This window comes from Nelumbo nucifera, chromosome 4 (genome assembly GCF_055504915.1).
Source record: "Nelumbo nucifera cultivar China Antique chromosome 4, China Antique-T2T, whole genome shotgun sequence".
NCBI lineage: Eukaryota > Viridiplantae > Streptophyta > Magnoliopsida > Proteales > Nelumbonaceae > Nelumbo > Nelumbo nucifera.
In genome coordinates, this window is record NC_142652.1 from 45,457,224 (window position 1) to 45,485,220 (window position 27,997).

Sequence of the window (27,997 nt, forward strand, 5' to 3'; positions counted from 1 at the left end):
CCATGGAAAAAAACATCTTTTCTAATTTCTTCCTCCTCAAAATTCCTCTCCAGCTAGCTTCTACTCTCTTCTGGAAGCCTCTGCCAGGTCACACCTTCCAACTCCACTCTAGGGCTTAGGGGTCTCCTCAAGATGGATGTGAGATGGTCAACAAAACAAGTGGTTATCCTCTCTTGGGTATCAAAGACTGTTCCCTCCACTTCTAGTTTGGAAACTAAGTTTTTCCTTCTCCTTCCATTGTCTAGGTCATGAAAAAATTTAGTGTTCCCATCTCCTTCCTTAATCCACTTACATCTAGACTTCTGCCTCCAAGAAATTTCTTCTCTCAAAATAACTTCATCTAACTCTCGTTTCAGATTCCATTTCTGATCTTTATCTTGAGGGCTTAAGGCTCTTTGGGATTCCTTCACATCCAGTTCCTCTATTTGGGTAAACAGAGAGGATTTCAATTCTTCTATTCTCCCAAAATGCTCCCTATTCTAATCCTTCACATGTGCTCTCAATCTTTTTAGTTTTTTATGGAATCTTACCCCTTTCCACTTCACCCCCCTTGGGTCTTCTCTCCACCATTCCTCAACCTTCTTCACGAAGTTCGGGTGAGTCAACCACATGTTCTCAAACCTAAAGGGTCGAGGTCCTTGCCTAAAAGGCTCTTGTTCTAAGCTAATGGGGCAATGGTCAGATTTGACTCTAGGTAGAGCCCTCCGCCCACTTGTTTTCCTAGCTTTCATTGAAAAGGAACCTATTTAATTTGGAGCAGGTTGGTACCTCCTGAAAATTGAACCAGGTATAGATAGCTTGCAGCAACGGGAGTTCCTTTAGCTCAAATTATTAATAAAATCGTTGAATCTCCGTATGCTGGTTGTAATGATCTGTTGGGGGTTATTTGATTGATTCGTAAATCGAATTACATTGAAATCTCCCCCCAAGCACCACGGACCATCCCAAAGCCCTTGAATCCCATAGATCTCTTCCCATGGTTCATTCCTTTCTCTGTAATTGCTTGGTCCATACACATCAGTTAGGGCCCAGATAAATCCATCCTCAACCATCTTGAATTTTAACGACATTGAAAAATTACCTACTAGCTCCTCCAAAACCTCCACCGTATCCTCTCTCCAAAAGGTAGCAATTCCCTCTGAAGCCCCCCAAGAAGGTGCTGAAACCCATCTTATTCCTCTAGATTTTCATATACTTCTTGCCCATCTTCTATTGTATCAGCTAGTTTGGTCTCCTGAGGCATCACTATATCCGGCCTTTCCCTTCTAAGGAGGTCCTTAATCAGCCTTCTTTTCCTAGCACTCCCCAACCCCCTCACATTCCAACTAATGATTTTCATGGTAGTAAAAGATTTGGCATCCCCCTCTAAGGTCAGACCTTTACTTAGAGGCTTTCCTTCTCTCCCCTCTTCCGCTGAATTCCAGATTTTCTTCAATATCTGATATCAGCCTTTCCACCTCTGATCTTTTCTTCTTCCTTCGGTTATTAAATGTTCCAGATCTGCTTAAGACTGCTTTTGTTTTATTTTGTCTTTTTGAAATTTCTTGGTTTTCCTCCAAAGATTCATCTTTTTGCCTATACTCCTCAAGGAGGGCACAGATCTGCCCCCAAATCCTCTCTAATTTCTAATTCTGCATCTTTCCCATAATTGATTCACCCTTTGTATTTTTCCTACTTTGATCCCCTGTTTTTGCTGAACCTTCTTGAACCTCACCCTTCCCTCCCTCTTCCTCTTTTCTCTTATACTCCTCCAAAAACATACAGATCTGATCCCAGATCATCTCTAACTCCTTTTCCTGTGATTCTCTTCCCCTTATCACTTCCTCTTGTTCTTTGCCCCCCTTGTCCCTTCCAACCATGGCTGCTGCATCAAGTTGAGCTGCAGAAGTACCTGTTTCAGGCAGAAAACCCACATCAGTACCATAAAACGAATTGACAATATTACCTGAATGGTTGTGGGAAGATGTCAAAAACTCTTGAGGGGCAACACGTAGGGGCAAGGTCGCGGCTAATCCTTCTAAAGAAGATAACTGTGGGTTCCCATTGTGTTCAACCAATGTTGTTTTAATCCTTGCATCAGAATTTGCCTTTGTAAGTTGTCCCCTTGTTGATAACTCTGTGATCGGTGACCAAGGTAATTCCTGTTCCTCTATTCCTCTATCAGTGCCATGCTGCTCTAGTGAACTGGGAGCTAATTTAAGAACCGGTGTCCCCTGCCTCTCCTCTATAAAATATGCGGTAAACCCCAAATCCGCAGGTAATAAGAGACATTGAGAGTGCATCTTCTGGGCTGAAATTGAAACATCCAAGTCGTCGTTTTCCAAAAAAAGCAGTTCGGTGTGAAGGCTCTCATCACTGAGGGATTTGGCTTTTTTCAGATCCACGCTTCCAATACTTGAAGAGTCTTCAGACTCTGAATCTTAGCTACCATCTTCCTCCGTCGCACAGATCGCAACTGTGTCCGTAAAGACCTCTTGTTTTAACCTGTTTTAGTCCTACTTATTTTAAAACCTCTTGTTTCTAAGGTATTTTTCCATATACTTAATTTTACAGTTAATTGTTCATTAGTTCATCATAAAACAATGTCATCAGCAAACATGCACCATGGGACCTCTCCTGAAGATGTTTAGTCAATTCATTTATGGTATAGAATATGAAATATAATATCTCTCAATAATTTAATTTGTTTCCTTCTTTTCCCTAGATTTTTAATAAATTCTTGCTTTACCTTTTTTCAGAAAAAAATTGTTACCCAAAAATATAAGATAATGGAATAGAATATATTGTATTATATAAAATAACATAATATAGTAATAGTATATGTAATATAATATGTTTCTAGTTGTATAAAATATATACTTATAATATAATATATATTATATAGTCAAAAGGGTAAAACTATGAAAGAAATATTTCTTAAAGGTTATCAAACAGCACCATTGCATTCACATATCTGAAAAAGCAGAAAAGTAAATTTTCACGTATTAGAGCTCAAAACTGTTCCTGGAATTCTTTTGGTTGTTACGGATCAGAGTTTAGAGTTACCAAATTCCACCCACTCAGCTAATGTTTACTATGTGGAAAATATAGTGGTTATTTTTTTGAAAAGTTTGTGGAAAATATAGTTTTAAACCATTATATTTAGTTTGTTCTTTCAGCTTCTTTTCTTTTGGCCTTACATGGGTCACCACTGTTGCTACAGGCAAAGGTTGCAGCTGCTGCCCAGGATAAGTGGCTTCTAGTAAACATTCAATCTACCAAGGAGTTCAGTTCACATATGGTAATGCCATCTGAATCCCTTCGATTGCATTATTTTGAGCTTTTTTTTCCTGGCCTTGAATCCAGTCTCAATTCTGAATTGTAAATGCTATGTGAAGCTGAACCGAGATACTTGGGCAAATGAGGCTGTAGCTCAGACAATTAGCACTAATTTCATTTTCTGGCAGGTCTGTTGATTGTTTATTTCAAACGTCTACCTTTTATTCAGTATCGTGTCTTTGTAACTTCTGTTTAGTTTGCTTTTCTATATAGAACTGCATTTTTTATTTTGGACTTGTGACATCTTCAAGATTTCATTTTACAGTTCTATAGGCAATTGTACTTTTAGAGTAGGGTGTTGGGCACCCAACAAGAAACATATATTGCATGCTAGAGATGTTGATGTTAAGTGTGAGTGAGTGTGAAGATTGGGAGAGAAAAAGACTAGATATATGTATTAGGGAACTTAGAGGTAGAAAAATTGGTGACAAGATAAAGGAAAGTCAATTAGGATGGTTTGGATATCTGTGATGAAATACATTTATCAAAAAAAAAAAGATATCTTTGATGAAATACAATGTTTCTAGTTGCAGTAAAGGTCCTAAAAGGCAAGAGGAAGGGCAAAATGGAAAGTCTCAGTTATAGAAGATTTGACTACTCAATTACTTTACAGAAGTTGGTAGTACAACTTGATGACAGAAATGCCATTCCCTACTTTCAAACCCAAATTACCTAGCAGCCATAGTTTTCAAGGCGCCAAGGCGAGGCTGGGCGTCAGGGGGGCGCCTAGGCGTTGCCTAGGTGATGGATTTTTTTATATATAAAACATAGATCCTGGGGTAGTTCCCTAGGTACCATAGCCATATTTCCTGCTATGCCCGGATTTCCATGGGAGCTCCCATCAAAATTCAACTTGACTTTTTTATCTTCTGGGGGGTTCCAGGGTTTCCAATCCATTCTTATTCTATCTTTTACTCTCGAAGACTGTGCTACTTTGGTCCAAGCTCTTAAATAGTGACTGAGAAGATTTGGAAACTATCGAAGGTCTTTAACCATTGAGCTACCTTAGTTTTATGCTGTTTATCTTCCTCCAAAGTCCTACTTCTTGCTGAGGTCCTGCTATTTCTTTCTTCCCATACCACCCAGCAAATTGCTGCCTTAGTAGCTCTCTAGAGCGCTTTCTCTCTTTTCTTTGATTGCCTTGAGAAGCTAGGATTGAAAATGCCCACCATATCTTGAGGGGGGTCTCACTTGCACCCGAAAAGAGAACAAAAAAAACTCCCAAATTCTATGCACAAATGAACAAGAGATTAATAAATGAGATGGGGTCTCACCATTGTCCCTACATAAGAAGCACAAGTGAGGAGAAAGGCAAACATAAGGCCTTCTTTGCAGCATATGACAAGTATTTACCTTATCAAGAAAGGTTTCCTAGTAGAAAACTTGAATTTTAGGTGGGATAGACTTTAAATTTCCTTCACTGGGAAGTCCACTCCTTGAGGGTTAGGTGAGGCAAGGAGTTTGAAAAAAAAGGGAAAAAAGAATATACATAGTTGCATAAAAAAATATTACTAATCGAGGGCTGGCTCGTTGGTGTGTTAGCTGGGTTGCTCCAGCATTGACGTGGAATCAAGTCCCGCAACCAGCACTTTGGGGAAAAAAGGGTAAAGGGGAAGGTTATGGGTGATTGATAAAAAAAATAGTATATCAAAAATATTAAGTAAATTATTCTATAAGGAATTCTGAGATTGTGTGCAGGTCTGTGAGAGCAGCATTGATCTGGATTATCTAGTAAGAAAGGAATGCAAGAATATTTCTGGACTATCTGGTTGGCAATTTTCCAACCAGTGGGTTGGTAAGGTCTCCTGCTGGTCGTAGCGGAGACTTGGGATTGAATCCCACCTACACCTGGGTTGGGGGTGGGCTATCCCCCATTGTGTAGCCCTTCAAAAGAAATAAAAAAAAAGTGGCAAGAGATTGTGTAGTGAGTAGAGCCATTCACTGGATTAGAACAATGGATTCATTCTCACAGTTCTCCTTTGCTGATATATGGATAAATTAAGAGATGGTGGTTAGAAGCTCTTCTAAGATCGAAAAAGTAAATTTGGTTTGGCAGCCTCCTCATGAAGATTTTATGATGGATTCCTGATCAACAAAGCTTCTTTGAGGGAGCTCCTTCCTCTAGAAAAATGAAACAGAACCAGTGTGAGGGAGAGGAGACAGGGAGAAAGAGGAAGAAATAGAAAAGAGAGTTATGATTCTTCACACATTCTTCACTGCCCACTGGCCTTATATAGGCTTACTTATCAAATTCATCATTACCAACGAACTATGCATGTGGGTTGTCTTGACATGGCCTATGGGTGTAGACAAAACGCAAGGGAGGTTTGTTACGCTTGTAAGGCTTTGGGTTGGCCAATGCTGGTGCTGCATGGGCTTCTTGATTTTCATGGGCCTGATAATCTGAAGTTGGGCTACCCGCCTGGGATCTATCATCTCTGCCATCCTTAAGAATGACCTTGGCCTCAAGGTCAATATTGCGAAACTACTTCTGCAACCGACTGAAATCTTCTGATGTGGCTATCTTCTATGGCAGGTTGGTCCACTGAACAAGGGCTTGTTTCACCACTTTGTGGCCCATTTTAATCCAACGGATGTCCTTGATGAAATTGGGCTCAACAATTAGCTGTCCTTCACTAGTAAACTTAGGCAGGAGTGGCTTCATTGGAGCTGCATTTGTCTTGCATGGTTTGAGGAGTGAGACATGAAATATTGGGTGGAGGCGGGTGGTAGCCAGTAGGTCCAATTTGTAAGCCACTGCTCCCACTCTTCAAAATGCAAAAAGGGACCAAAGATCCTGGGTGAGAATTTCTGCCAAGCTCTTTTTGCCAATGATGATTGTTTGTAAGTGCAGTTTCAAGAAGACGAAATCCCCTACTTGATATTCCACCTCACGATGCTTCTTATCATATTGAAACTTCATGTAATTTTGAGCCTTCAGCAAGTGATCCTTGAGTGGCTGTAGTGTTTCGTCTCTGGCTTCAAGCTACCGTTCAACCTCTGCAATTGCTGAAGTGCCTTTCTCATATGGTAACACTAAAGCTATGTTTGGTTTGAAGGAAAAGGTAGAGAAAGGAAGGAAAAGGTAGCGAAATCCATACAAGGTTTGTAAAGGTTTCCCTACCTTTCCTTTCCTTTCCCCACTCTTTCCTTCAAACCAAACACAACCTAAGGGTGGGTCTCTTCCATACAAGACTTTGAAGGGGGTGGTCCTTGTAGTAACATTATAAGTGGTATTATACCAAAATTCAGTCCATGGAAGTCAATTAAACCATTGAGTAGGTTTCTCTCCTGCAAAGCATCTGAGGTAGGTATCTACGCAATGGTTAACCACTTTCAATTGCCCGCCAGTCTGCTATTGGTGGTAGCTAGTGGAATGATAAATGTGGGTGCCATGTGATCGAAAGTATTCCTCCCAAAATTGGCTTACATAGGTGGGGTGTCGGTAGGAATGGCAATGGGGCAGTGCAGGGCGGGGATGGAGAACCACTCCCCATCCTTGTCCCCGCGAAAATCCCCATCCTCATCCCTATCCCCGTTCCCGTCCCAACCAATGGGATTGGGTTATCCCATCCTTGTCCCCATGGGGATCCCCACTCCTCGTTATTTTTTATAATGTCAACTATTTTGTTTTTGTTTTTTATTTTATTTAAAGAAGGGAAAATTTCTTAAAGTACCCCTAAGGTTTAGGAAATTGACTAACTCTACCCTTATTGTTTACATATTGTCTTAAAGTATCCCTAAGTTTTCTGACAATTGCCATCGTCGTTAAATATTGATGGAAAAGGAAAAATGTCAAAGTTGCCCTCCATTATTTCTCAAATTTTCAAAATAAAACCCAATTGATAATTTTTTTTTTCATTGGCTCCAGTTTTTGTTTTTTTCATTGATAAATAGATGGGTGATTCCCATGTGCACCAACTTCAATTCAACTTGAAGCTGCCTGAATCTGACGTTCTCGGGAAAGTTGAGTTTTGCTCTGTTTTCTCTAAATCTCATAGTAGTTTCATTGTAAGCCCTGGAAGCAGCTTAAGTTGGCAGCTTTATGTGGCTCCCTTATCTCTGCTGCACATTTCCCCCAGTCTCTACCTCACCTTTCTGTTTCTTCTTCTTCTCTCTCCCAATTCATCATAGGTTGCAATTTCATTTGGAGCTGATGGAGTCGAAGTTGCAACGGTAATAATTGTTATAATGCTCAAACCTTCTGCTTTAACTATAACAGAAAAAACAAGAAACTACTTCAGGCAACTGACTAGAACTCTCTTTCTCATGTCCTCTCTTTTATCCTACATTGCTCAATGAAGAAGAAGAAAGAAGGTGAAGCAGCGGCATAGGTTGCCACCACCCCAGAGGAAGCTAAAATTGGTGGAACAAAACCAGTAAAATTGGGTCGATAAATCCAATCTCCACTCCTCTCTCTCCAGACACAATGTGCGTCAGAGCCGAAAGGTAGTGGTCATCGACACAATGAACTCTCTTCCATCAAGAAACAAGGCCCAATAATTCCCACTGGAATTTGGATGTACCCAATTGGCATCTCACAGAATTGGCCAAAAATAGAATTGTAGTCGAAACCCTCCAAAGGTAAATCAGCAAGAGACCTCCCCTTCATTGGGCCTTGCGGCAGGAATAGTATCGGCGATGTGGAGAGGGGTAGATGTCCGAATCTTGTCATGCCAATGATGGAGTAAGGAGTAGGCGACGGAGAAGAAGAGTGAAGATGCCATTGGTGAGATAAAGAGGGAGGGGTAGAAGGGTATTTTAGGATTTTTTGAAAAATATCAGTCACATGATGTCACATGTGACGGAAAGTTAACGATATGAGAGGTTTTAGACAATTGTCAGAAAACTTAGTAGTACTTTAAGACATGTAAACAGTAAGGGTAGAGCTAGTCAATTTCCTAAACCTTAGGGGTACTTTAAGTAATTTGCCCTTTAAAAAATTAAAAGTAAAATAATTACAATTTACAATCCTATTAAAAAAGATTCAAATATATTTAAACATATTCAACTATTTTTAAAAATTAATGTATCCCCATCCCCACCCCATTTGGGGCGGGTCCCCGCGAGGATCGGGGAAATGGAGAAAATTCCCATCCCTAGGTTTTAGTCTGTAATGATAGCTGTTGGTGTACCATGGAGACCATATATAAGCATGAGCCACTTGAGAGGCCGTGTAGGGGTGAGAAAGAGCAATGAAGTGCGCGTATTTACTCAATCTATCCACAAATATGACAGACTTCCCACCTGACTTGGGCAGTCCTGCAATAAAATCCATAGTTACCTCATCCCATACCTGACCTGGAATGGGTAGTGGTTGTAGCAGCCTAGCTGGAGTTTGGGCCTGATACTTCTGGGTTTGGCATACCGAGCAACCTACAACAAAATCCTGCACTGTCTTCTTCATTCCCCGCCAGTTGTCTGCAAGTTCTGATCAACCTAGACTGACCACCCTCTACTGATTCATGGAACAACTTCAAGAATTCAGTGTGGTAAACAGATTTAGATGCTACCACCAGTTGGCCCTTGTAGAATAAGTCTGAACCTACTAAGGAATACCTCGTTACTTGGTCTGCCCCCAATTTCAACTGTTCACGAATTAGCTTCAACTCACCATCTTGTCTAGCTTTGTCTTTGATGTGATCAAGCAAGGGGTAGAGAGGTCTGTAAACTGTCATAGTGTTCATTTCTTCTCTCCTGGATAAGGCGTCAGCAACTGTCTTTGATGCGCCTGGTTTATACTCAGTGGTGAAGTCAGAGCTCATTAACTTGCTGGCTCACCTCTGCTGTTCCAGATTGAGAATCCTTTTCTCTGTTAAATGTTTGAGGCTCCTCTGATCAGTTGTCACTGTGAATTTGCGCCCCAATAGGTAAGCCCTCCATTTGTGTACCGAGAGTATGAAAGCCATCAGTTCCTTGTCGTGAGTTGACTTTAATTTGGCCTGGGCTGACAAAAGCTTATAGAAATAAGCAATGGGATGTCCTTCCTGCATAATGACTGCACCAATTCCTCTGCCCAATGCATCACATTCCACTACAAACGGCTTGGTAAAGTCTGGTATGCCAAGGTAGGACGTGAAGTAACAGATTTTTTGAGGGATTCAAATGTCACTTCTGCTTGTTACGTCCAGATGAAAGCATCCTTCTTCGACGGAGTTGCAAGAGGGGTGGCTAGGGATGCATAGTCTTTTATGAACCTCCTGTAATAGCCTGAGGCCCAGAAATCCCTGCAGACTCTTAACACTCCTAGGTTGAGCCCATTGAGTCATCGCCAAATTGTCTCCGGATCTGTCATTACAGTCCCCATCGAAATCACATGGCCCAAATACTGGCTCTGTGTTTGGCTGAATATGCACTTGGAAGGTTTGGCATAAAACTGATGTTGCCGGAGAATTCCAAGGGTTATCTCCAAATGCTTTAAATGAGAGGCCCAATCACTGCCATATACCAAAGTGTCATCAAAGAACACCAGGATAAAGCACCTGAGGTGGGGTCGGAATATGTAATTCATGAGGCTCTGAAAAGTGGAAGGTGCATTAGTCAGCCCAAATTGCATGACCACAAATTCGTAATGGTTGTCATGGGTCGAAAGACCGTTTTGTGGTTGTCCTCCGGGTAGACCCGGATTTGGTGGTAACTGGATTGCAGGTCCAACTTGGAAAAGTAGGCTGCATGTTTTAATTCATCAAATAATTCATCTATTGATGACTCTATAATCAACACAAAAACACCATGTACCATCCTTTTTGATGAGAACTAGGGAAGAATAGGGACTGTTGCTCTCCTCTGTCTTGCATTTAGAACATTCTTTGCATTCCCTGATGAACACAGGGAGGGCATGATCCTGTGCAAGATCCATTACACCCTCTACCACCCTCTCAACCATGTTATACCACCCACAAGAATAAGCGAATTAATAAGCTGTAAACCAAAATAGAAACATTTACCCTTTATAACCTATCACATTTTATCATCAAGCACAACCATAGATAAGTAATTCTATCAGATTTAGTCTTACTTAGAAAAAAAATGTACATTCCCTTAGAAAAAAAACACAACCATAGACTCATTTCAATTTGATCAAAGAAGTGAAAGAACCAATGAAGCATCAGCAGGAAAGGTTACCATAACATAGATTGTTAAGAAGAAATGAGTATACTGTTTGAAAGTAGATTGTTTTTGGTAGGTACTATTTGAAAGTAGTTAGTTACCTTAGCTTCTCAGAAGTAAAAATCAATATGACAGAAGGAGGTGTAGAGGATCTTCAATTAAACGGAACTCATTTTTCTATGGATGTGCCACCTTCACTTCTTCAATCACTAATGGTTTCCCAACTTCTCATGCTACCATAGCTGATAGACATGGAAAAAAAGAATGCCAGTCATCGAGATTAAGGTGTAGAGGTAAAAAATTGAGGCTGCACTTCCATTACTAATCTCCTGCACTTTTATTACTTGTATTTGGGATTTGTTTCTTTCTCATTTTGGGTGCAGGTGGTCCTACTAGTGTCTCTGGTTTATTTTCTCCACTACTTTTATTTGGTCCAAAAAGAGAGGAAGAATCTTGTAGAGAATCACTAGGGCTGCAGTCATATGGACAGTATAGGAAGAAAGAAATACATGAATCTTCAATGAAAAAGCAAGAAGTTAGGAGGCACTAATTCAGTGTATTTACAAGAAGGGTGGCCCACCAGGTTAAGATATTGCAGATTTTCAAATCTTTCTAACTAGATGATATTATCAGAAAATGGAGGGAAGAGGGAAGCACCTCGTCTAAAGAGAATATGGTATGCAAGAGTTCGATGCCTGCCAGGCAGAGGATTCTTAAAGCTTAACTGTGATGGGAGCAGTAGGGGTAGCCGGGGGATTTCTGGATTGGGTGGAGCTTTTAGAAATGAGGAAGGCAACATTGTTGCTATTGTTCTCAGGCTCGATTGGGGTAGGAGAATCATTAGTGGCTGAAATTGCAGCTGTAATGGGGGAAGTGCAGAGAGCAAAGGAAATGAACATGGATAGGTTGATTATTGAAGGGGAATCCAAATTGGTGGTAGAGTGTTTGCAAAAGAAAGAGGCTGCTTTGTGGAGCTACAGCAGTGGAGTGAAAAAGTTTAGGTGTTTGACAAGTGATATGGAGGTGAGGGTTCTTTGGACTCTATGGGAAGCCAATACCTTGGTAGATGTTTTTGCAAAACAAGGGGCTGAGAGGGAGCAAATATTTTGGGCACAGTTGTAAGGGATTTAAAAGAAAACCTATAATAATAAATTTTGTACTTGTGCATATTGGGTTCATTCATATTAATAAAGTTTTATTGTTATTGATAAAAGAATTCTGTGAAATGCTAATCATTATTGTACTCTTATCCCTTGAACCATTCCAAAGATATTTATATCACTTCACGTTGGGCTGGTAATGAATTATATTATTTACAACTTTAACATTTGAGTTTGAAAATATCCAAACTTCAACAGAGGAATTGGTTGACCCAATAAACTGTAGCTCAAGTGCCTCATCTGTAGCCAAAGGACTATGAACAATTACCCTGTCCATGGATTTTAAGACAGTACAGATTAACATTGGGTGCGAAAGGTACTTAACCCTGTCCAGCCCGGAGCTTACAATCTATTGATTGCAAGTTCATGAGAACCTTGTAATGTCAGTGTTTAATATTTAAAATGTTAGGGAGTCTTGTGAGCTTTTCGGGCTTCCCCATCTTAAATAATATATAATAATAAAAAAGGGAAGCAAGACTTGACTGCTGGGTTCAGCTCAGCTGACTTGCCTAATCTGAATATGAAATTGTTTAAATTTCAAATTTGGTGGTTATTGAAAGAAGTTAATAATGAATCCCACGTATGAAAAGAGAGGTTATTCTGACTCCTTTTTTTCTCTCCCCTTCTATCCTGTGCACACATCTTATTCTTGGGCATTTTTCTTTCTTTCCCTGTTCTGATCTTTATAATACTCTCAAAGAGTCAAAGGGCATGGGAACTCTTGTCTTGTTTTAAGGCATACATACATGCTTTTTTTACTTTCTTCTCTCTAAAAGTTTTATTAGGATTCTAAGAGCTTCTAATCCCTTTTGGCTACGTGCCACGTAAGAAGGTTGATCTTATCCACCCTTATATATAATCCTATCTTATTTGAGAATTTTTGGCTGGTTGAATATATATAAAGAATTCCTAGACTAGTTCATATTTGGTGGGTCTTATCCACCACTAAAACAAGATAGTAGGACAAAATGAATCCCTAAGCTCCTACTAGTGGGCCATGCCCATTGTCACAACAGATTTTAATCACACTGATTTGGTGGGTCCCATCCACTGTAAAAAGCAGAATTTATTGATCTTTGGGACTCACTGCTAAGATAAGGTTTAAACGTCCTGTTTTAAGGATAAAACCAAATGACTAGTGGGCCATATCCATTATTAAACAAACTTCAATCAATCTGATTTGGTGGGTCCCATCCCATCCACTGTCAAAAAACAGAATTCAGTGGTCTGATCATTGGGGCCCACTGTTAACACAAATTTGAATCCTCCTGGTTTGTTTGGCTGACCTACTATTAAAGGATCAATGGGTCATACCTACTGTTAAACCCAAAATTTTGCCTTATAGTGTATCCTATCTACTACCAACCGGTGGGGTCCACTGCTAAAACAAACTTTTCTTTGATAGATTAAACAGACTTTAACACTTCTGATTTGTAACCCCCATATTCTCAGCATTGGATCAGTGGGCCATACGAATTGTTAAACCAAGACTTAACCCTATAGTGGGTCTCATCTACTATCAATCAATGGGGCCCACTGCTTAAACAAATTGTAACATTCCAGATTTGTAACCCATATTCTAATGGTCAGATCAGTGGGCTATACCCACTGTTAAACCAAAACCTAAATCTATAGTGGGTCCCATCTACTATCAATTAGTGGGGTCCATTGTTAAAACAAATTGTAATATTTCCAAACTTGTAATTCATATTCTAATGGTTGATGTGTGGGCCATACCCCTTCTAAATACCGACAAACGAATAGGGCCTAAAGTGCTGTGGATTAGCCCCTTTTAACTCTCATGAACCTCCAATTGAGCTGATTTATAGTATGTACCTTCTGTACTTGAACCAATCATATGCAATTGGTCACCATTATTTTCTTCTTTTATTCAAATGTTCTTCTTGAATTGATAACATGTACTCTCTAATATTATTGATGGTGTTAGTTTTTTTGGCTCCCTTTTTAGTGTCTCGTGTGAATGTCCCTTCATGGGTTTGAAGCACCCTTGTATAGTTTTTTTTTTTTTTAATTTTTCTACCTATTGGCATCTTATTTTCATACTCTCTATTTTTTCCCAGAAACTATGGGAAGATGTTAAACGAAAATTATGATGTTTTTCAATTTCAAATTAATTATATTTTGAGTTTACCATTTTCTGCTGAACATGAGTCTTTCAAGCATTGCATGAACAAATCACAAGAGGAGAATGGTGAGACTTGCTATCACTTATTGGTTTCTTGCCCATTTGTTTCAGAAATATGGTGTTGGTTTTTCTTTCTTTTTGGTGGCAGGTGGATCCCTCTCCCAAATGTACAAAGCCTATTTCGTTCTACTACTGTTAGGGGGCTGAAGAAGAGAGGGAAAATTCTGTGGAGGTGTGTAAGAGCAGCTGTATGTTGGACAGTTTGGAGGAAAGGAATCAACGGACCTTTCATGGGAAAGAAAGAAATAAGGGTGTAATCATTGAACTGATTTCTATAAGGGTGATCCATTGGGTTAAAACTATGCAAAGTTTTGAAAATTATTCAGAAAGAAACATCAGGAAGTGGAAAGAAGTGGCTTGGTCAGCTCCAAGAAAGAATGTATCCCACCCAATTTGGTCCCCTCCAGTTTCAGGTTTCACTAAATAAAACTTTGATGGTAGTAGTGAAGGAAATCCAGGTCTGTCGGGTATAGGGGGAGCCTTTAGGGATGATGAAGGTCGAATTATTGCATTGTATTTTAGTTCTATTGGATGGGGGGACTCTCTTAGAGGTGAAATATTGGCTGTCTTGGGAAGGTTAAAAAGAGCTCAAGAGTTAAATATCAGAAAATTGATAGTGGAAGGTGACTCTAAGTTGGCTATAAATTGGTTGATGAAGGATACTTCTAGTCTGTGGAAGTTTCTGAATGAAAAAAGGAAGGTTAGACATCTCATCCAAAATATGGAAGTCAAGTTTCAATGGATAAAGAGGTGCGCCAACACCTTAGGCAGATTCATTGGCCAAGCAAGGGGTGGGAAGAGTTAATTTCTTCTGGGCAACATTGTAATTTGAATTGCTTTCTTGGGAGGGTTAAGAATTTTTACCCCTCCTTTTGTACCTTTTCTATTATTATCTTTTAATAAAAGTCTCTGTTATTTATCAAAAAAAAATCACAAGAGGATAGTGGCATGGAAAAATTCATTCTTATATCTTGTGCTTATTGATTATTTTACTTAACTTTTTCTAAATGTTTTTTATCATCTATGTGTTTTGTTACTTGATCAATACAGGTATATGATGATACAAGTGAAGGGAGGAAAGTCTGCACCTACTACAACTTAAATTCTATTCCTGCAGTTCTTGTGATTGACCCCATAACTGGGCAAAAAATGCGCTTATGGAATGGAATGGTTCAACCTGAGCGTTTATTAGAGGTCTGGTTATGCCTAGTATCTCATGGCATTTAGATTCATAATATACTTTTGTCAAATTGCTAGAGAGTAGTTTGTAATACCTTTTCTTTTGAAATGGTATAAAAATGAAAGCATATGCAGATGCTCAATTTCAGACAGCTACACAAACCTGTTTTTACCTAAGTAGATTTGGAATAAATATTTAGTTTGCAGACATTGCCCCTTTAATTGGTATTATGTCTTGGTGTAGGATCTGCTACCATTCATGGATAATGGACCCAAGGATCATCATGTTAGTCTACCTCATAAACGTCCACGGGAGAGTTCTCAGACTCCCATTCCAAAGCTACAAGGTATGTAGGTTTCATACTGTTCATTCATGTTTTACATCTCATGTGCATTGGTATTAGGTTTCAGATTGCACTTACAAGATTGAAATGCTACTTGTTTCATCTTGCAACTTGTCAAAAGAAAATGAGAACATTAATATTTGGAAACCACTAGAAGTGGATCATCTAACCTCGGGATCATTGTCTTTTTTTTTTGAAAGAAGGTAACTTTATTGAAAAAAACAGAGAATACAGAGGGGCCCCAGAACAGGAGCAATCAACAGCGTACAAAGCCCCAAACTAAATTACAGCTAAAACAAATTTCTAGACCTCAGCTGGGCTCCAACCACTTTAGTCTGGAGACCTTTCACAGCTGCTGTCCAAGAAACTAATTTTCCCACAGTACAAGAGATAAGACAGTCTACATCCTTTGATTTGTTTTGAAAATTTCTTCTATTTCTTTCCACCCAGATAGTACTGATCACTGCTGCAGGAATAGTCAACCACACATTTTTTGCCAGCTTGGAGAGGCCTTGTAGTTCCCAGCTCTGTAACAGGTCCAACACATTAATTGGCATGACCCAAGAAAGGCCCACAGAAGAGAGTAAGTGTCCCCATAATTCAGCTGAAACAGGACAATTTATAAATTGATGGTTGTTGTCCTCCTCAGCTTGATCACACAGCTCACACAACAGGTTTTGAATCTGAATTCCTCTTTTGACCAGATTCTGTTTAGATAAGTTTCTGGCTCCTTATTTTACTTTAGATGGGGGAATCTGGCTCCTTATTTTATCAGCAGGGATAGCCGCTCTATCCCCACCTGATAAAACTCTAGTAAAGGAGTCCACTGAAAAAACTACATATGCAGACCACTTCCAGGTCCAAGTGTCTTCTTACAACAAGTTCAAAGCTCGATTGGATAGCATTTCAAAGAGCTCCACCACATGATCCACTTCCCAATCTTGAAAAGCTCTTCTGAAAGGAATCCAGGAAATAATGTTCTCTCAGTTTACAGCATTCAGCCACCATTGCATCCTGATAAGGCAAGTTGGTATAGCTGGGGAGCTCTTCTAAAGACCTGTTGCACCGTCTGTCTTTCCAGAATTTCAGTCAATGACCAGAACCCAGTTTAGGAGTATACCACTATTTAGAAGAGGAAAAATTTCCATTATTTTCTTCCATTAAGAACACTCCAGAGAAGAGATGTTTGTGGTGGTTACCCAGTCACCTCTATCAGTTTCATACTTGGCTGCTAATAATTTCCTCCACCGTTTCTTTCTTTTCCAAATTTCCACATCCATTTCCTCAATAAAGACGTTAAAACTTTTCAGTTTCCTCACCTCCGATCCTCCCTTTTCTTTTGGAGTACACGCTTGATCCCAATTGACCAGGTGGATTTTCTTTTCCTCCTCCCAACTCTTCCATAGAAAGTCCCTCTGAAGCTTTTCTAATCTTTGGGCCACTTTTTGTTGGGATTGGGAATAAAGAGAGGAAGTAGGAGGGTAAATTAGAATCGGAACTCTTTAGAAGGGTAATTCTACCCCCCAAAAGACAGATATTTGGCTTTTCATGATGCCAATTTCCTTTCTAACCGTTCCACCACTGGGTTCCACAGTAAAGAGGAAGTGCACTTAGTTCCCAAAGGAGAGCCTAGGTACATAGTAGGCAGAAAGCTAGTCTGATAAGCAAGTACTTCTGCTAGTGCCTCTAAATTCTCTATCCTTCCAATTCGAATTACTCTGCTCTTTGCCCAATTTACTCTCAGCCCCGACACAACTTCAAACCAACTCAGTACCCTTAAAACAACCCCCAATTGATCCACATCAGCATCAATGAAGCACAAGGTATCATTTGCAAACTAAAGAATTTGAACCTTCTCTCTTGGAATTGTCTCAAACCCTTTCCACAATCCCTCTTCCCCTACTCAGTTGACAAAAATAGATAAAATCTCCATTATACAAATGAAGAGAAGGGGGGATAGGGGATCCCCATGTTGTAAACCTCTGGATCTCTTGAAGAAGTCAGCCGATTCTCCATTCACCAGCATTGCAAATTTTGGAGAAGTAACACATACCTTGATCCAGTTCATCCATTTTTGGCTGAAATTCATCCTTTCTAGAACAAAATCCAGGCACTTCAAGTTGACATGGTCATAGGCCTTCTCCAAGTCCAGTTTACATAGCAGCCCTGGTTTACCCTCCCTTTTCCTTGCGTCTATCAGCTTGTTTGCCACCAAGACACTATCTAGCATTTGTCTACCTGACACACAGGTTTTTTTCTTTCATAGTACTAATGGCTTTTTTTAACCTCTCTATTAGAACAATGGCTTTCAAAACTCGACCGGACCATTCGGTCGGACCAGAAAAACCGGGGTTTTCCCCAAAATCGGATTTTCTTCAAAAATCGTTGATTTTGGTCAGCAAACCACTGACCCAGGCGCTTAACCATTAGAACGGTTTTGACCGTTTTTTATTTTTTCTATCAGAATGGGCCAACCGTTCGGTTCGAACGGTCGGACCGTTCAACCCGGGAATCAGACCCATGACTGGTTCGTTCTTTGGGTCGGTTTTAAAAACCTTGATTAGAACCTTTGCCATGATTTTATAGAAGTTGTTCAACAAACCGATAGGTCTAAAGTCCTTGATGTTTGTTGCACCTTCCACCTTAGGAATTAAGGAAATGAAAGTAGAATTCACGTTTCAACATATCCACTTTCACCACCTCCCAACACTTCTTGTAGAAAAGGCTAGTGAGGTCATCCATCCCTAGGGATTTATCAACTTCTAAATTCTTTACCACTTGCCTTATTTCTTCCTTTGTGAAGGGGGCTTCTAGATCCCTTTGCTAAATACCTGAAATCGTCCTAAAGTTTAGGTCAACCGGGAGAGGTCTTCTAGCGCAACTTTCCTTGAACAAGTCTGAGAAATTATTGGTGGCAATACTTTTCATTTCAACCCCATTCTCTCCCACCTGACCCTCAAATTCTAGTCTCTCAAGCTGATTAAATCTTTTTCTTGCACTTGCCATCTTGTGGGAAAAGCTAGAGTTTTTATCCCCCATTTTTTGACCTTGGTTCTTTGTCTCCATTTCAGTTCATCCTTAAAAGCAAGATTGTCTAGAGTCAATTTTGTTGCCTGTCTTCTTTTTCTTTCTTCTGCTATTGGGCCAGATTCCTCAACCAAGTCCACTTCATAATTTCTAAACACTTATTTTCTTTTTTTCTGATTTTGAGGACCCTTGGAATCCCAACCTCCATGCTTTCAAGGTTTCCTTAATTAATTTGATCTTTTTTGCAAAGATGGAAGAGCTTGTACTTACTTGGAAATCAGACCATTTTGAATTTAAGTAGAGGGACCATCTCTTCCTCTTCAAATCACACATCCTATCTAACTTAAAACAACACTGGGGATCTTGATTATTTGTCCAGGTGAATTGAGCCCCTAGTAGTGGGAGATCAATTAAATCAAAACGATTCACAAAATTCGCAAATCCTCTCATTTCCCTTGTTCTCCAAACACCTCCCTTCCTTTCTTCCAGGAATCTAACTACATTAAAGTCCCCACCTTTAACCCAAGGGATGGAATACACCTCTAGCTTTAGCTAGGTCTTTCCAGAGCTTCTCTCTCTCTCTCTCCACATTTACAGTTGGACCATAAACGCTGGTGAGCTTCCTTTGGAAACCTCCCTCTAGTTCCAAAATTACCGACAATGAGAAATCACCTTTGTGAGAAGAAATAAGCTTACACATTAGTTTGTTTCAAAGGATTAAGATGCCCCTTGCACTTCCTCTAGCTAGTATACTCGCTCTAATTGTACACCTCCTTCCCCATCCGCCCCTCGATGATCCTCCCCCCTTCCCTGCCTTATCATTCAAATCCCAAGACAACCTCATCACTTCTCTGCTTTTCTTCACCAAATTACCACCTATTTTTTGCATTTAATTTTTCCTTTCTCCTCTAACCACCTTCTTTCTATGTTTTCTAAATATTTTATCGTTTCTTCCTCTAGGCCTAGAATGGAAACCCCCAATAATTTTCTCAGTCCCAATAATTTGGAATTTACCCACGCCGAAGTGGTGTCCACCCTCTTCCCTTTAGCTCCTTCCTTCCCATTAACTTCCCTTCCAATCCCTGTCCCTACCGCCATCTCTCCAATGGTTATGTCTAGTCTCATTGACCCATTAAATATGCGTTTTTGTTTAAAAATTTTGGATAAAATGCTGAACATTTTGTATTTGTACAATGATATATTCTAGGGAAGAGTTTGATTTGGATATTTCCATATTTCTGCCATTATCACTCATTCATCAATTGCAAGTTCCAGCCAAATGGCTGCTAGCTGAACAATCATCTCGTGAAAATTGAGGAGAAAAATTTGTTCAAGCAGCGATTTGGAGAAGAACATTGAAAATTGAGGCAATGACCTTTGTAGTTGAAGAGATGCTGATAAGAGGAAACCCAACATTGAAGGTCAGGGAGCTGTGGATGGCAATGGTATTATTGGTAGGGGAAGCCTTGAGTGATTCGGAATTTTTCTAGATGAAGCGATAAACTCAAAAAGAAGCAAACATTGTAGGAACTCAACCGAAACAGAGGGAAGAAGATACTTGGCTAGAAGAAAAAGAAATGGTAAAAGGAGGCTTAACATTGATGGATTACTTGGGACAAGGCTCAAAGCAACTGGTATGTATCCTTGAGGGGTGGAATGCAAAAGGTTGGAAGGAGATGGCTGCTTGTTTGCAAAACTTTTTGTTAGCTTTTGGAGGTCTAATGCCAAACAGGGTAGAAGGCTTGAAAAACCGAAGTTTATCAATGCAAGCAACTCCCAGAATGAAGGCAAAGAATGAGAAAGAACACCAAGAAAATGGTGACGATTTAAAGATGGCTAGTTATGCGGGGACCTCTAATCTCTACTTCCTCTTTTCCCTCCTCTCCTAACATGCCCTTCTTTAGAGTAGTGCTTTAAAAGGTGTGGTCCTCTAGTGTGAAAAACCACACACTGGTTTAAAGATGGCTGGTTACGCAGAGACCTCTAAACACTGGTTACTTTTTGCTTTAGCATATGTGTTTTCTGCTTGGAGAGGTGGCACCTCACGTCTTTGAGTTAACGGAAATGTGGTAATTTTATCTATAAAAAAAGTGCCAACTCTTTAGAGAAAGCACCATGGGGATGCTTATACTCTTCCAATTGATGAGAGATATTGTCTTGAATTTCAATATCACTGGCCATTCTCTCAATACAATCTAGAAAGCCCATTTGAAGCTTTCCAACCAATGTTTCATCTTGTGCTTTTAGCCTTATAATAAAGGGTTGGGTTAAGGAAAAAAAACAGCAAAGTGCAATGGATGTTGTACCATATTAGTCCAATGCTTGTCAAAAATGTCTAAAATTACTCCCTTTCTTTGCCATTATTATTATTATTTTTTTTATTTTCTCCTTTGCTTGCTCCATCACATAGTAAAAATAACCCATTGTAGTTTTTTCATCACCGTTGACTAATCGTAAAACCTCTACAATTGGTTGAACTGCAGCCAAAAGAGCAATTATGCATTTTTTTTTTCAAAATTCAATAGGAAGTGATGGAGCGCAATCCGGTCGGTCCTAGCTGTCAACGATCTTGCCTCTGACTGGAGCAAAAGGTGCCTGAAACGGGGAAGAAAGCGAGTAGTCTCTGGGGAGAAACCCGGTGAGAGTGCTCCGAAGCTCAAGTTAGTATTTTCTCAAAGGCAAGATAAAAAACCAGATGGCGCAAAGTTATCACGTACCTCCATTCTTGGGGGGAAGAGGGCCTTTTATAACCACTTCGCGCACTCACTCCCAAGCTCTTGTCAGGTCGGGTATCATTACCTCTGCACTTCTGCTAGTGCGGGTGTCATCACCTCTGCACTTCTGCCAGCTCGGGTGTCATCACCTCTGCTGGGGCAGACAACCGCCACTACTCTCTTTGTCGGAGCCGTCTCCGTAATTGGAGGTGGCGGTGGCAGGTGGCCGTTGAAGTGCGACCGTCAAGCGTCATATCTTAAGTCAGTCAGGTGCACCGCCTCAGGATACAGACTCCTTTGGTGTTAGGTACGGTTGTTCAGTTCGGCGGCCTGGAGACGAAGTGCCGGAGTGGTGTGCGAGGTAAAGTCTTGAGTTCGGATAGAAGTGTGGCTTGAACTGCCTTGGGGTGGGCTAGTTCGGGTTGTTGCCCTTTGCGCTCCTCGTGAAGCTCGGGGTCAAAGGGAGAGTTCGGGCTCCTTTTGGGGAGCTCGGACCGCTGGTTCCTCTCGGAGCTCGCGCCTCGAGCGCACTGCCGTGCCGAGCTGTCGCTCCTGCTAGGTCACCCTCAGTTGCTTCCACGTGTTGGGTGGCCAAGAGGTCGGGCCAAATCTTCTTCCATCAGGAAGCATAGTGCTTGGTGCTCTTAGTCCATCACTTAGCTACATATGCATTTAATTTTTTTTCCTTTCTTCTTCAAGTGAATTTATATGCTTGTTTGCACTAGTCCTTTAAGCTTTGTTTTGTTTGTAGATCCTTTGGAATTGGTCTCACAAAAGTATCCATAGGTCGTCTAACATTTTCCTTATTTTTTGGTGGTAACGAGTGATTTGAAGTTGGGGGCGCTCCTACCACTTGAAATGGAGGCACTTACTTTTATAGGTCGTGTTAACATTTTCCTTCTTTTTTGGTGGTAACGAGTGATTTGAAGTTGGGGGCGCTCCTACCACTTGAAATGAAGGTACTTACTTTTATAGGCTAATTACTTTCATTGTTGGATCCCCTTTCAGATACAATTTGCTTCCATACCCCACGATTATCTTCAATTGTGAAATCATCTAATGGTTTTTTCTTTTTATTCATCTGCATATATTCTTGCAACTCCTTGGCAACTTGTAATAGTTTTGGGGCATTTAGTAACAACACCCCATATCCCCCAATCAAATGTTGTTTTATCCCTTTTATTCATATAGCCGTACAGGGGCCCTTCTATTGAGCCTTACACCTAGCATTTCACTCTTCATTTGTCATTCTTTATTGAAAATAGAACCAATCAGCAAAGAGAATAAATTAAAAAAACAAATGAAAAATGTTAAACTAGAAAATAATTAATCTATTCTAAATTTCTAATCAATATACTTGTTAACTAAATCCTATCCCTATTCCTTAGATGCCAATTTATTGGAAATCAAATATTCCTAAATAGGAATTAGCCTAGGTAATATACGCTAGTATTATACAAATTAAAGAATGAGTATGAGCAAATGAGATATGACAATATTAACAAAAACAAATAAATAAATGTTAAATTAGAAAACAATTAATCTAGTCAATAATTCAATATAATTATTAAAATTATGTTTTAAGTAAATTTTATTTAGTTATTCATATTTCCTAAATCCTAATATATTAGAAATCTAATATAAAATATTCCTATGCAAGCGAACAATATACAAGTAGAAAGTAAATAAAAGGTGTTTAATTCACATTAAAATCCCAAATTTCAGCTAAACAATCAAACATAGCAATATTTGGATTCTGGTCTAGACTGGAGTTTTAGAATTGGAATCTGGATCAAATCACTTGTTTGAACATTGAAGGAGAAGAGGAGAGGGGTAGAGCCCTTGTTTTTTGTTCGAAGAAGGAAAAGATTAGAGGAAAACAAAGGGGGCAGAGCCCTGTTTTTCATTTGAAGAGAAGAAAAATAGATTTGGGCTGGGCGGATTGAAAGTTTGAAACGATGGACTTCTCCTTCCTTCTTTAGTGTTCATTTGAATGTAAGAAAAACCCTACAACAAACAATTAGTGAAAAAAAGCCCTACACCAAATGAAAAATGGGATTTAAGACTTTAAGTCATGTATTTTTATTTGTATTAGAGGAAAACAAAGGGGGGTATGTTAGACAGTTATACCCTTAGCTCCAATCAGATTGATGTATCTTTTGACATTTATTGTAAAAGAATAATGTACATAATTGATTCATGTCATTGTGGTGTGTTTCTGTGTAATACCCTTAAACTAGACATTTAATGAGACTCGTGTTAGTTTAGAATCTTCACAGCCGTTGGATAGATCTAGGGAGATTTATCCTACCAAGGCTGACACTGATGTACCACCAAGTTGGTTGGGGTGGCTTGTCTCAGCTACCAGGGTGAGACCTGAGGTACATGCAATGTGGGTTTTCTTAAAACCCCGAACCGGACCAAAATTCCAGTATTGCCCTGATCCTTGGAGACAGATGGGCAAAACTGGAATGTTACACCTGACCCATTGACTCGATTATGGTACTGTACTGGGTGTTGGATTGGGCTGTCTTTAATATGCCAATCAGTGAGATCCTTAGAGGGGGTCAAAACTTTGCCATGTTGGAACAGTTCGAGAATTCATCCGAGTGGGTGATCATAGTGACAAGATCAACCCCTTTGTCGTACAAAGTGAATGATCGGGGATGCACTCTCTGATGAAAACCTAAAACTGTCGGCAGTTGATTTCAACCATTGAAATTTGTTTTGCAAAATATATTTATATAAAGATATACATATATACATATTATGGTTTCAAAATGTTTGCAAAATGTTTTAATTCCCGGGATCCATGTGAGTAGAGAGTGCAACACTGTTCCTTACAGCCGAGGGAGATGTCATCTCTTGTCGGGCAGTGGTTGATCATTATGGGCTGAGAGGTTAAGTATAAGACCATTGAAGGTAATACCTAATGGGCTAATCTTGTATTTGCTCATAATCCTTGGGTTTTCATAAGGTGGCTGGACCAAAGGACCATTTAGTGTAAATGTTGGTCTCATTAAGAGCCTATGGTGATGGACTCAGGGGTTCACTGTCTCCTACAGTGAATTCGGCTAGGCCTTGTAACAAAGGCTGGGCTGAACCCATGTGGCTGATGTGTAGATCAATGTTTGGGTCCCACGCCATACAAGGAGAGCCATAAAGCCCAATTCGAACTGGGTTAATTAGATTAATTAAATAGGGACACATCTGGGTTTGGATCAACAGATAAGGATAAGGGGATAAGTCCTATCCACTTAAAGAGTTCAGATGCAAATAAGGATTTGGATCAGGAAACTCCTAATTTGATTAGGATTAAGCTGATCTTAAACTTCAGATAAGATAAGGGATTATCCTCGTCACTTAAAGAGTCCAGATCCAAATAAAGATTTGGATCAGGAAACTCTTAATCAGATTTGGAGGTCGTCTCTTTAAGGCTATAAATAAGAGAGCAGGGTGGAAATGCAATCTGAAGTCGTGCTCACCAGTTACTATAAATAAGAGAGCAGGGTGGAAATGCTATAAATAAGAGAGCAGTGTGCAGAGTTCTTCCCTGTTCTTACCACCCCTACCCAGTTGGATCTCCACTTGTGGGAGTGATCAAGAATTGTTTTTGATAGAAGAAGCAATCTGAAGTCGTGCTCACCAGCCCTCTCCCATTCTTGCTGAAGAATTCGGTTCTTGCTGAAGAGCTATCCTGTTGATTCTGCTTCACCTCTCACTCTGTCATCTTCAGTGGAAGCAGTTTTTGATCTTCTCCTTGGGCATGAACACCTTCATTGGGAGTTACTGTTACTCCATATCTAGTATATCCCTCTCCTCCTTTTTGGTTTCAGATCTGGTCCGGTTTGGTTCAAGATTATTTCTTGAAAATGTAGTTTTCTAAAATAGGGAATGCGATTTTCAGATGGGAAGGAAATTTTTTGAAATTTCGCCCAACCTTCCTATAGGATTCGACCATCCATATGATGGATCTCTCATACTTTCAGTGGTATCAGAGCCAGGTTCAAGTTTTGAACCGAATTAAACCAGATCTGGATATGTGCAAATGGGCAGAAGGCATTCTACCCGATTTGCGCAGTTAACGTTATTTTGGGAAATCGGTTTCGAGATTTTGGGCGAATGATCTGAAATTAAATCTTTATTAATCTGTTTTATATTTAGAACTGCTATATATATTTTTCTTGGTTTTTGGGTTGTTCGTATGGTGGAGATCAAATTTTTTAAATGGCGCAAGAAATCCGTGCACCTGCTGATTTATTCTATTCATTCTTGGTCTGTAATTAATTTTATTTTTTTAATTTTAGACGGAATGTATAGGAATTCGAATCTAATGTAATGATAATAGAAAATTGGGTTTCCTATTTTATTCCATTCGAAGTCGAAGCAGAAAGCGCAGAGAGAATTTCATAGATTTGAGTTCAATGATCTGCAATTTGCAATTTTTGAAACTGCATATTGCGAACTAGTCTTTGTATTGCTGGGTGGCAGTCATACGAACAACCCTCTTATTGATTCTTGATTGTCATGCATCAGTTTAATTTTAGATCATCTTCTTGAATTGAATATTGAATTAAACATCAAACTGTAGACCCATTTGAACCAGATTGGACCAAATTGGTTGGATCGAATCTGTGGTTCAATAGGGGTTGTTCTCAGCCCTAAAATTTTCTTTATGGGCCAAGGGATTGATGGTTTATTGCAAGATGCACTTCGGCGCACATTTGTAAAACCCCGTTTTAATCTGTTAAAACAGCTTTAGCCCAATTCAGCATAAATGCTATATGGGCCGAACTGCTCTTTGCAGTTCAACCCACATACCTAGATAATATTAATTGGTAATATTATGAAATTAAATGGGCTTAATATATGGGTTTTACAGTTATTTAATTGATTGGATCAATTATGAACTTCATGCATGTGATGTATGGATGTGTGATGTGCTACGTTCATGGCCCATAAGCACTTAGCCCATGCTAATTCGATAGTGGCTCTTACGCACACCATGGCTGAATGCACGTCATTGCTATGGTGTCCTTAAGATCATTGGATGATCTCCCTATGTGGTGGGCCCTACACCAGCTTCCTCCTCAAAAGGAACCGTGCGGAACCCTAGCCGTTTAGGGCCCATCTAAATCTGGCTTTATGAAAGCCAGTGGGAGCCACTTTGGTTTGACCTAAATCAGATCTAGGGAGTTTTTCGATCCCTCCGTTAAACATATGTGCATGTGATAGGGAATTTCATATGATGAATTCTCTAAAGGCCTTCCATCATTAGTATGAAGTTTGATTGTATTGGTGGGCGGAGATGCATCATAAAATTGGGCTATCCATTTGCTAATGCAGTTGGCTGGATTGCTTCATGAGATGATAGGGGCATCATAGACCGATGTGGGAGGGGCTTATCCTAAAATGGATGACTCTTACGGTACGTAGGCGTTCACGAACATGATGGGTGAGCACTTTTTGGACAGAAAGGTTTAACCTAAAATGGCTATGAACCTTATTTGACAGAGGCCAAAGGGAAAGCTCCAAAGGTTTTGTAGCTGAAACAGTTGTCTGTATGCACCCAATGTGGTTTCCCACATTTCCAGAGACAACTATCTCCGTTACTGAGATTGGAGGGAATCTCAGAGATGCCCAAAATGGAAATGGAGCATAGATTAAAAGCCCTTTCTATGTGATGACATGAATCAATTAGGTTGTGGACTTACAAATCTTCTTTGCCTTTACCAGAAATGGCAAACAGAAACTTCACCAAATTGTTGGATGATATAACAAACTCAAGGGCCCTAATTATGCTGACTGGTTCTGAAACCTTATGCTGGTTTTGACGTTCGAGAAATTGGACAAAATTGCTAAGAACCCTACTGTGGATCGTCCAGGTGATAGGGTTTCTGAGGCCCGAAGAAAAGAGTATCAAGAATGGGAAGAGAAAAACTTTTTTGCCCAGTGTTATATTATAGCCTCTTTAGACAATCCGATACAACGGCAATTCGATAAGATCGAAGTGTCCAAAGATATATTGGATAGTCTAAAGGCTATGTATGAAGAGCAGAACCGTTCTACTCGACAAAAGGTTTTAAAATTGTTTATGACCGCACAGATGACCGAGAACTGACAAGTTCATGACCATTGTCTAAAGATGATGGGTTACATCAATGAATTGGAGGCTCTCGGGTTAGAGTTAGATCATGACACTAAAATTGATGTTGTCCTCAATTCTTTACCTTCGTCCTTCAATCAGTTTATCAAGAATTACAACATGAATAAGCTAAACGTTAGCCTTTACGAACTCAACAATATGTTGCAGAGGGCTGAAGAACTGATTAAGAAGGATAAGATGATAACCATGCTTGTTGAAGGTGGCAAATCAGGCAAGAAAAAGCGGAATGCTCAGAAGAAGGGTAGGAAAACTAAAAAGCAGAAGAAAGATAAGGCATCGGATGCTTGTCACTTCTGCAAAAAGACCAACCACTGGAAGAGGAGCTGACTTCAATTTTTGGAGACTAAGAAGCAAGGTAATTTCGAATCTTTTATCATAGAGACCAATTTGTTGGTCACTTCTTCTTCCTAGTGTATTGACTCCAGGGCTTCAACTCATGCGTGTAACTCACTGTAGGGGTTCAAGATAAGCAGAAAGCTGAGTAACGGAGAAGTGACGCTCTACTTGGGGACTTCTGCAACAATTGCAGCTACAACCATAGGAAATGTAGAACTAGTTTTCAGAGAATGAACAATTGTACTTAAAGATTGTTTTTTCGTACCTAATTTAAGAAGAAATTTGATTTCTGTCTCAAAATTGTGCATGGATGGTTATTCTATCTTATTCATTAATGTGATTACTATTAAACGGAATAACAAATTCCTCACATACGGAGAACTTGAGAACGGTTTCTATGTTCTCTATTCTTCTCTGGAAACAAACATTACCGTAAC

The 27,997-nt window shown here is 39.8% G+C and overlaps 1 protein-coding gene and 1 long non-coding RNA gene across 8 annotated transcripts in view; both read left to right on the plus strand.

Moving 5' to 3' along the window:
- LOC104606991 (UBX domain-containing protein) overlaps positions 1–27,997 on the plus strand; it is a 51,582-nt gene that overhangs the window by 15,181 nt on the left and 8,404 nt on the right. For 4 of the 7 annotated variants that reach the window (XR_016085480.1, XR_736875.3, XM_010272471.3 and 1 more), the window contains exons 5-8: positions 3,203–3,280; positions 3,378–3,446; positions 14,845–14,988; positions 15,218–15,320. Coding sequence is in view for 4 of the 7 variants with exons in the window: in XM_010272471.3 (XP_010270773.1) it covers positions 3,203–3,280; positions 3,378–3,446; positions 14,845–14,988; positions 15,218–15,320 (394 nt within the window). In the remaining 3 variants the exon portion in view is untranslated. The remainder of the gene's footprint in view (positions 1–3,202; positions 3,281–3,377; positions 3,447–14,844; positions 14,989–15,217; positions 15,321–27,997) is intronic. The other 3 variants (XR_016085481.1, XM_088903100.1, XM_010272473.3) reach the window with 1 other exon arrangement.
- Positions 22,025–27,860, plus strand: LOC148792247 (uncharacterized). Its single transcript, XR_016085482.1, has 2 exons — positions 22,025–27,579; positions 27,681–27,860. It is a non-coding gene; the product is annotated as an uncharacterized LOC148792247 (long non-coding RNA).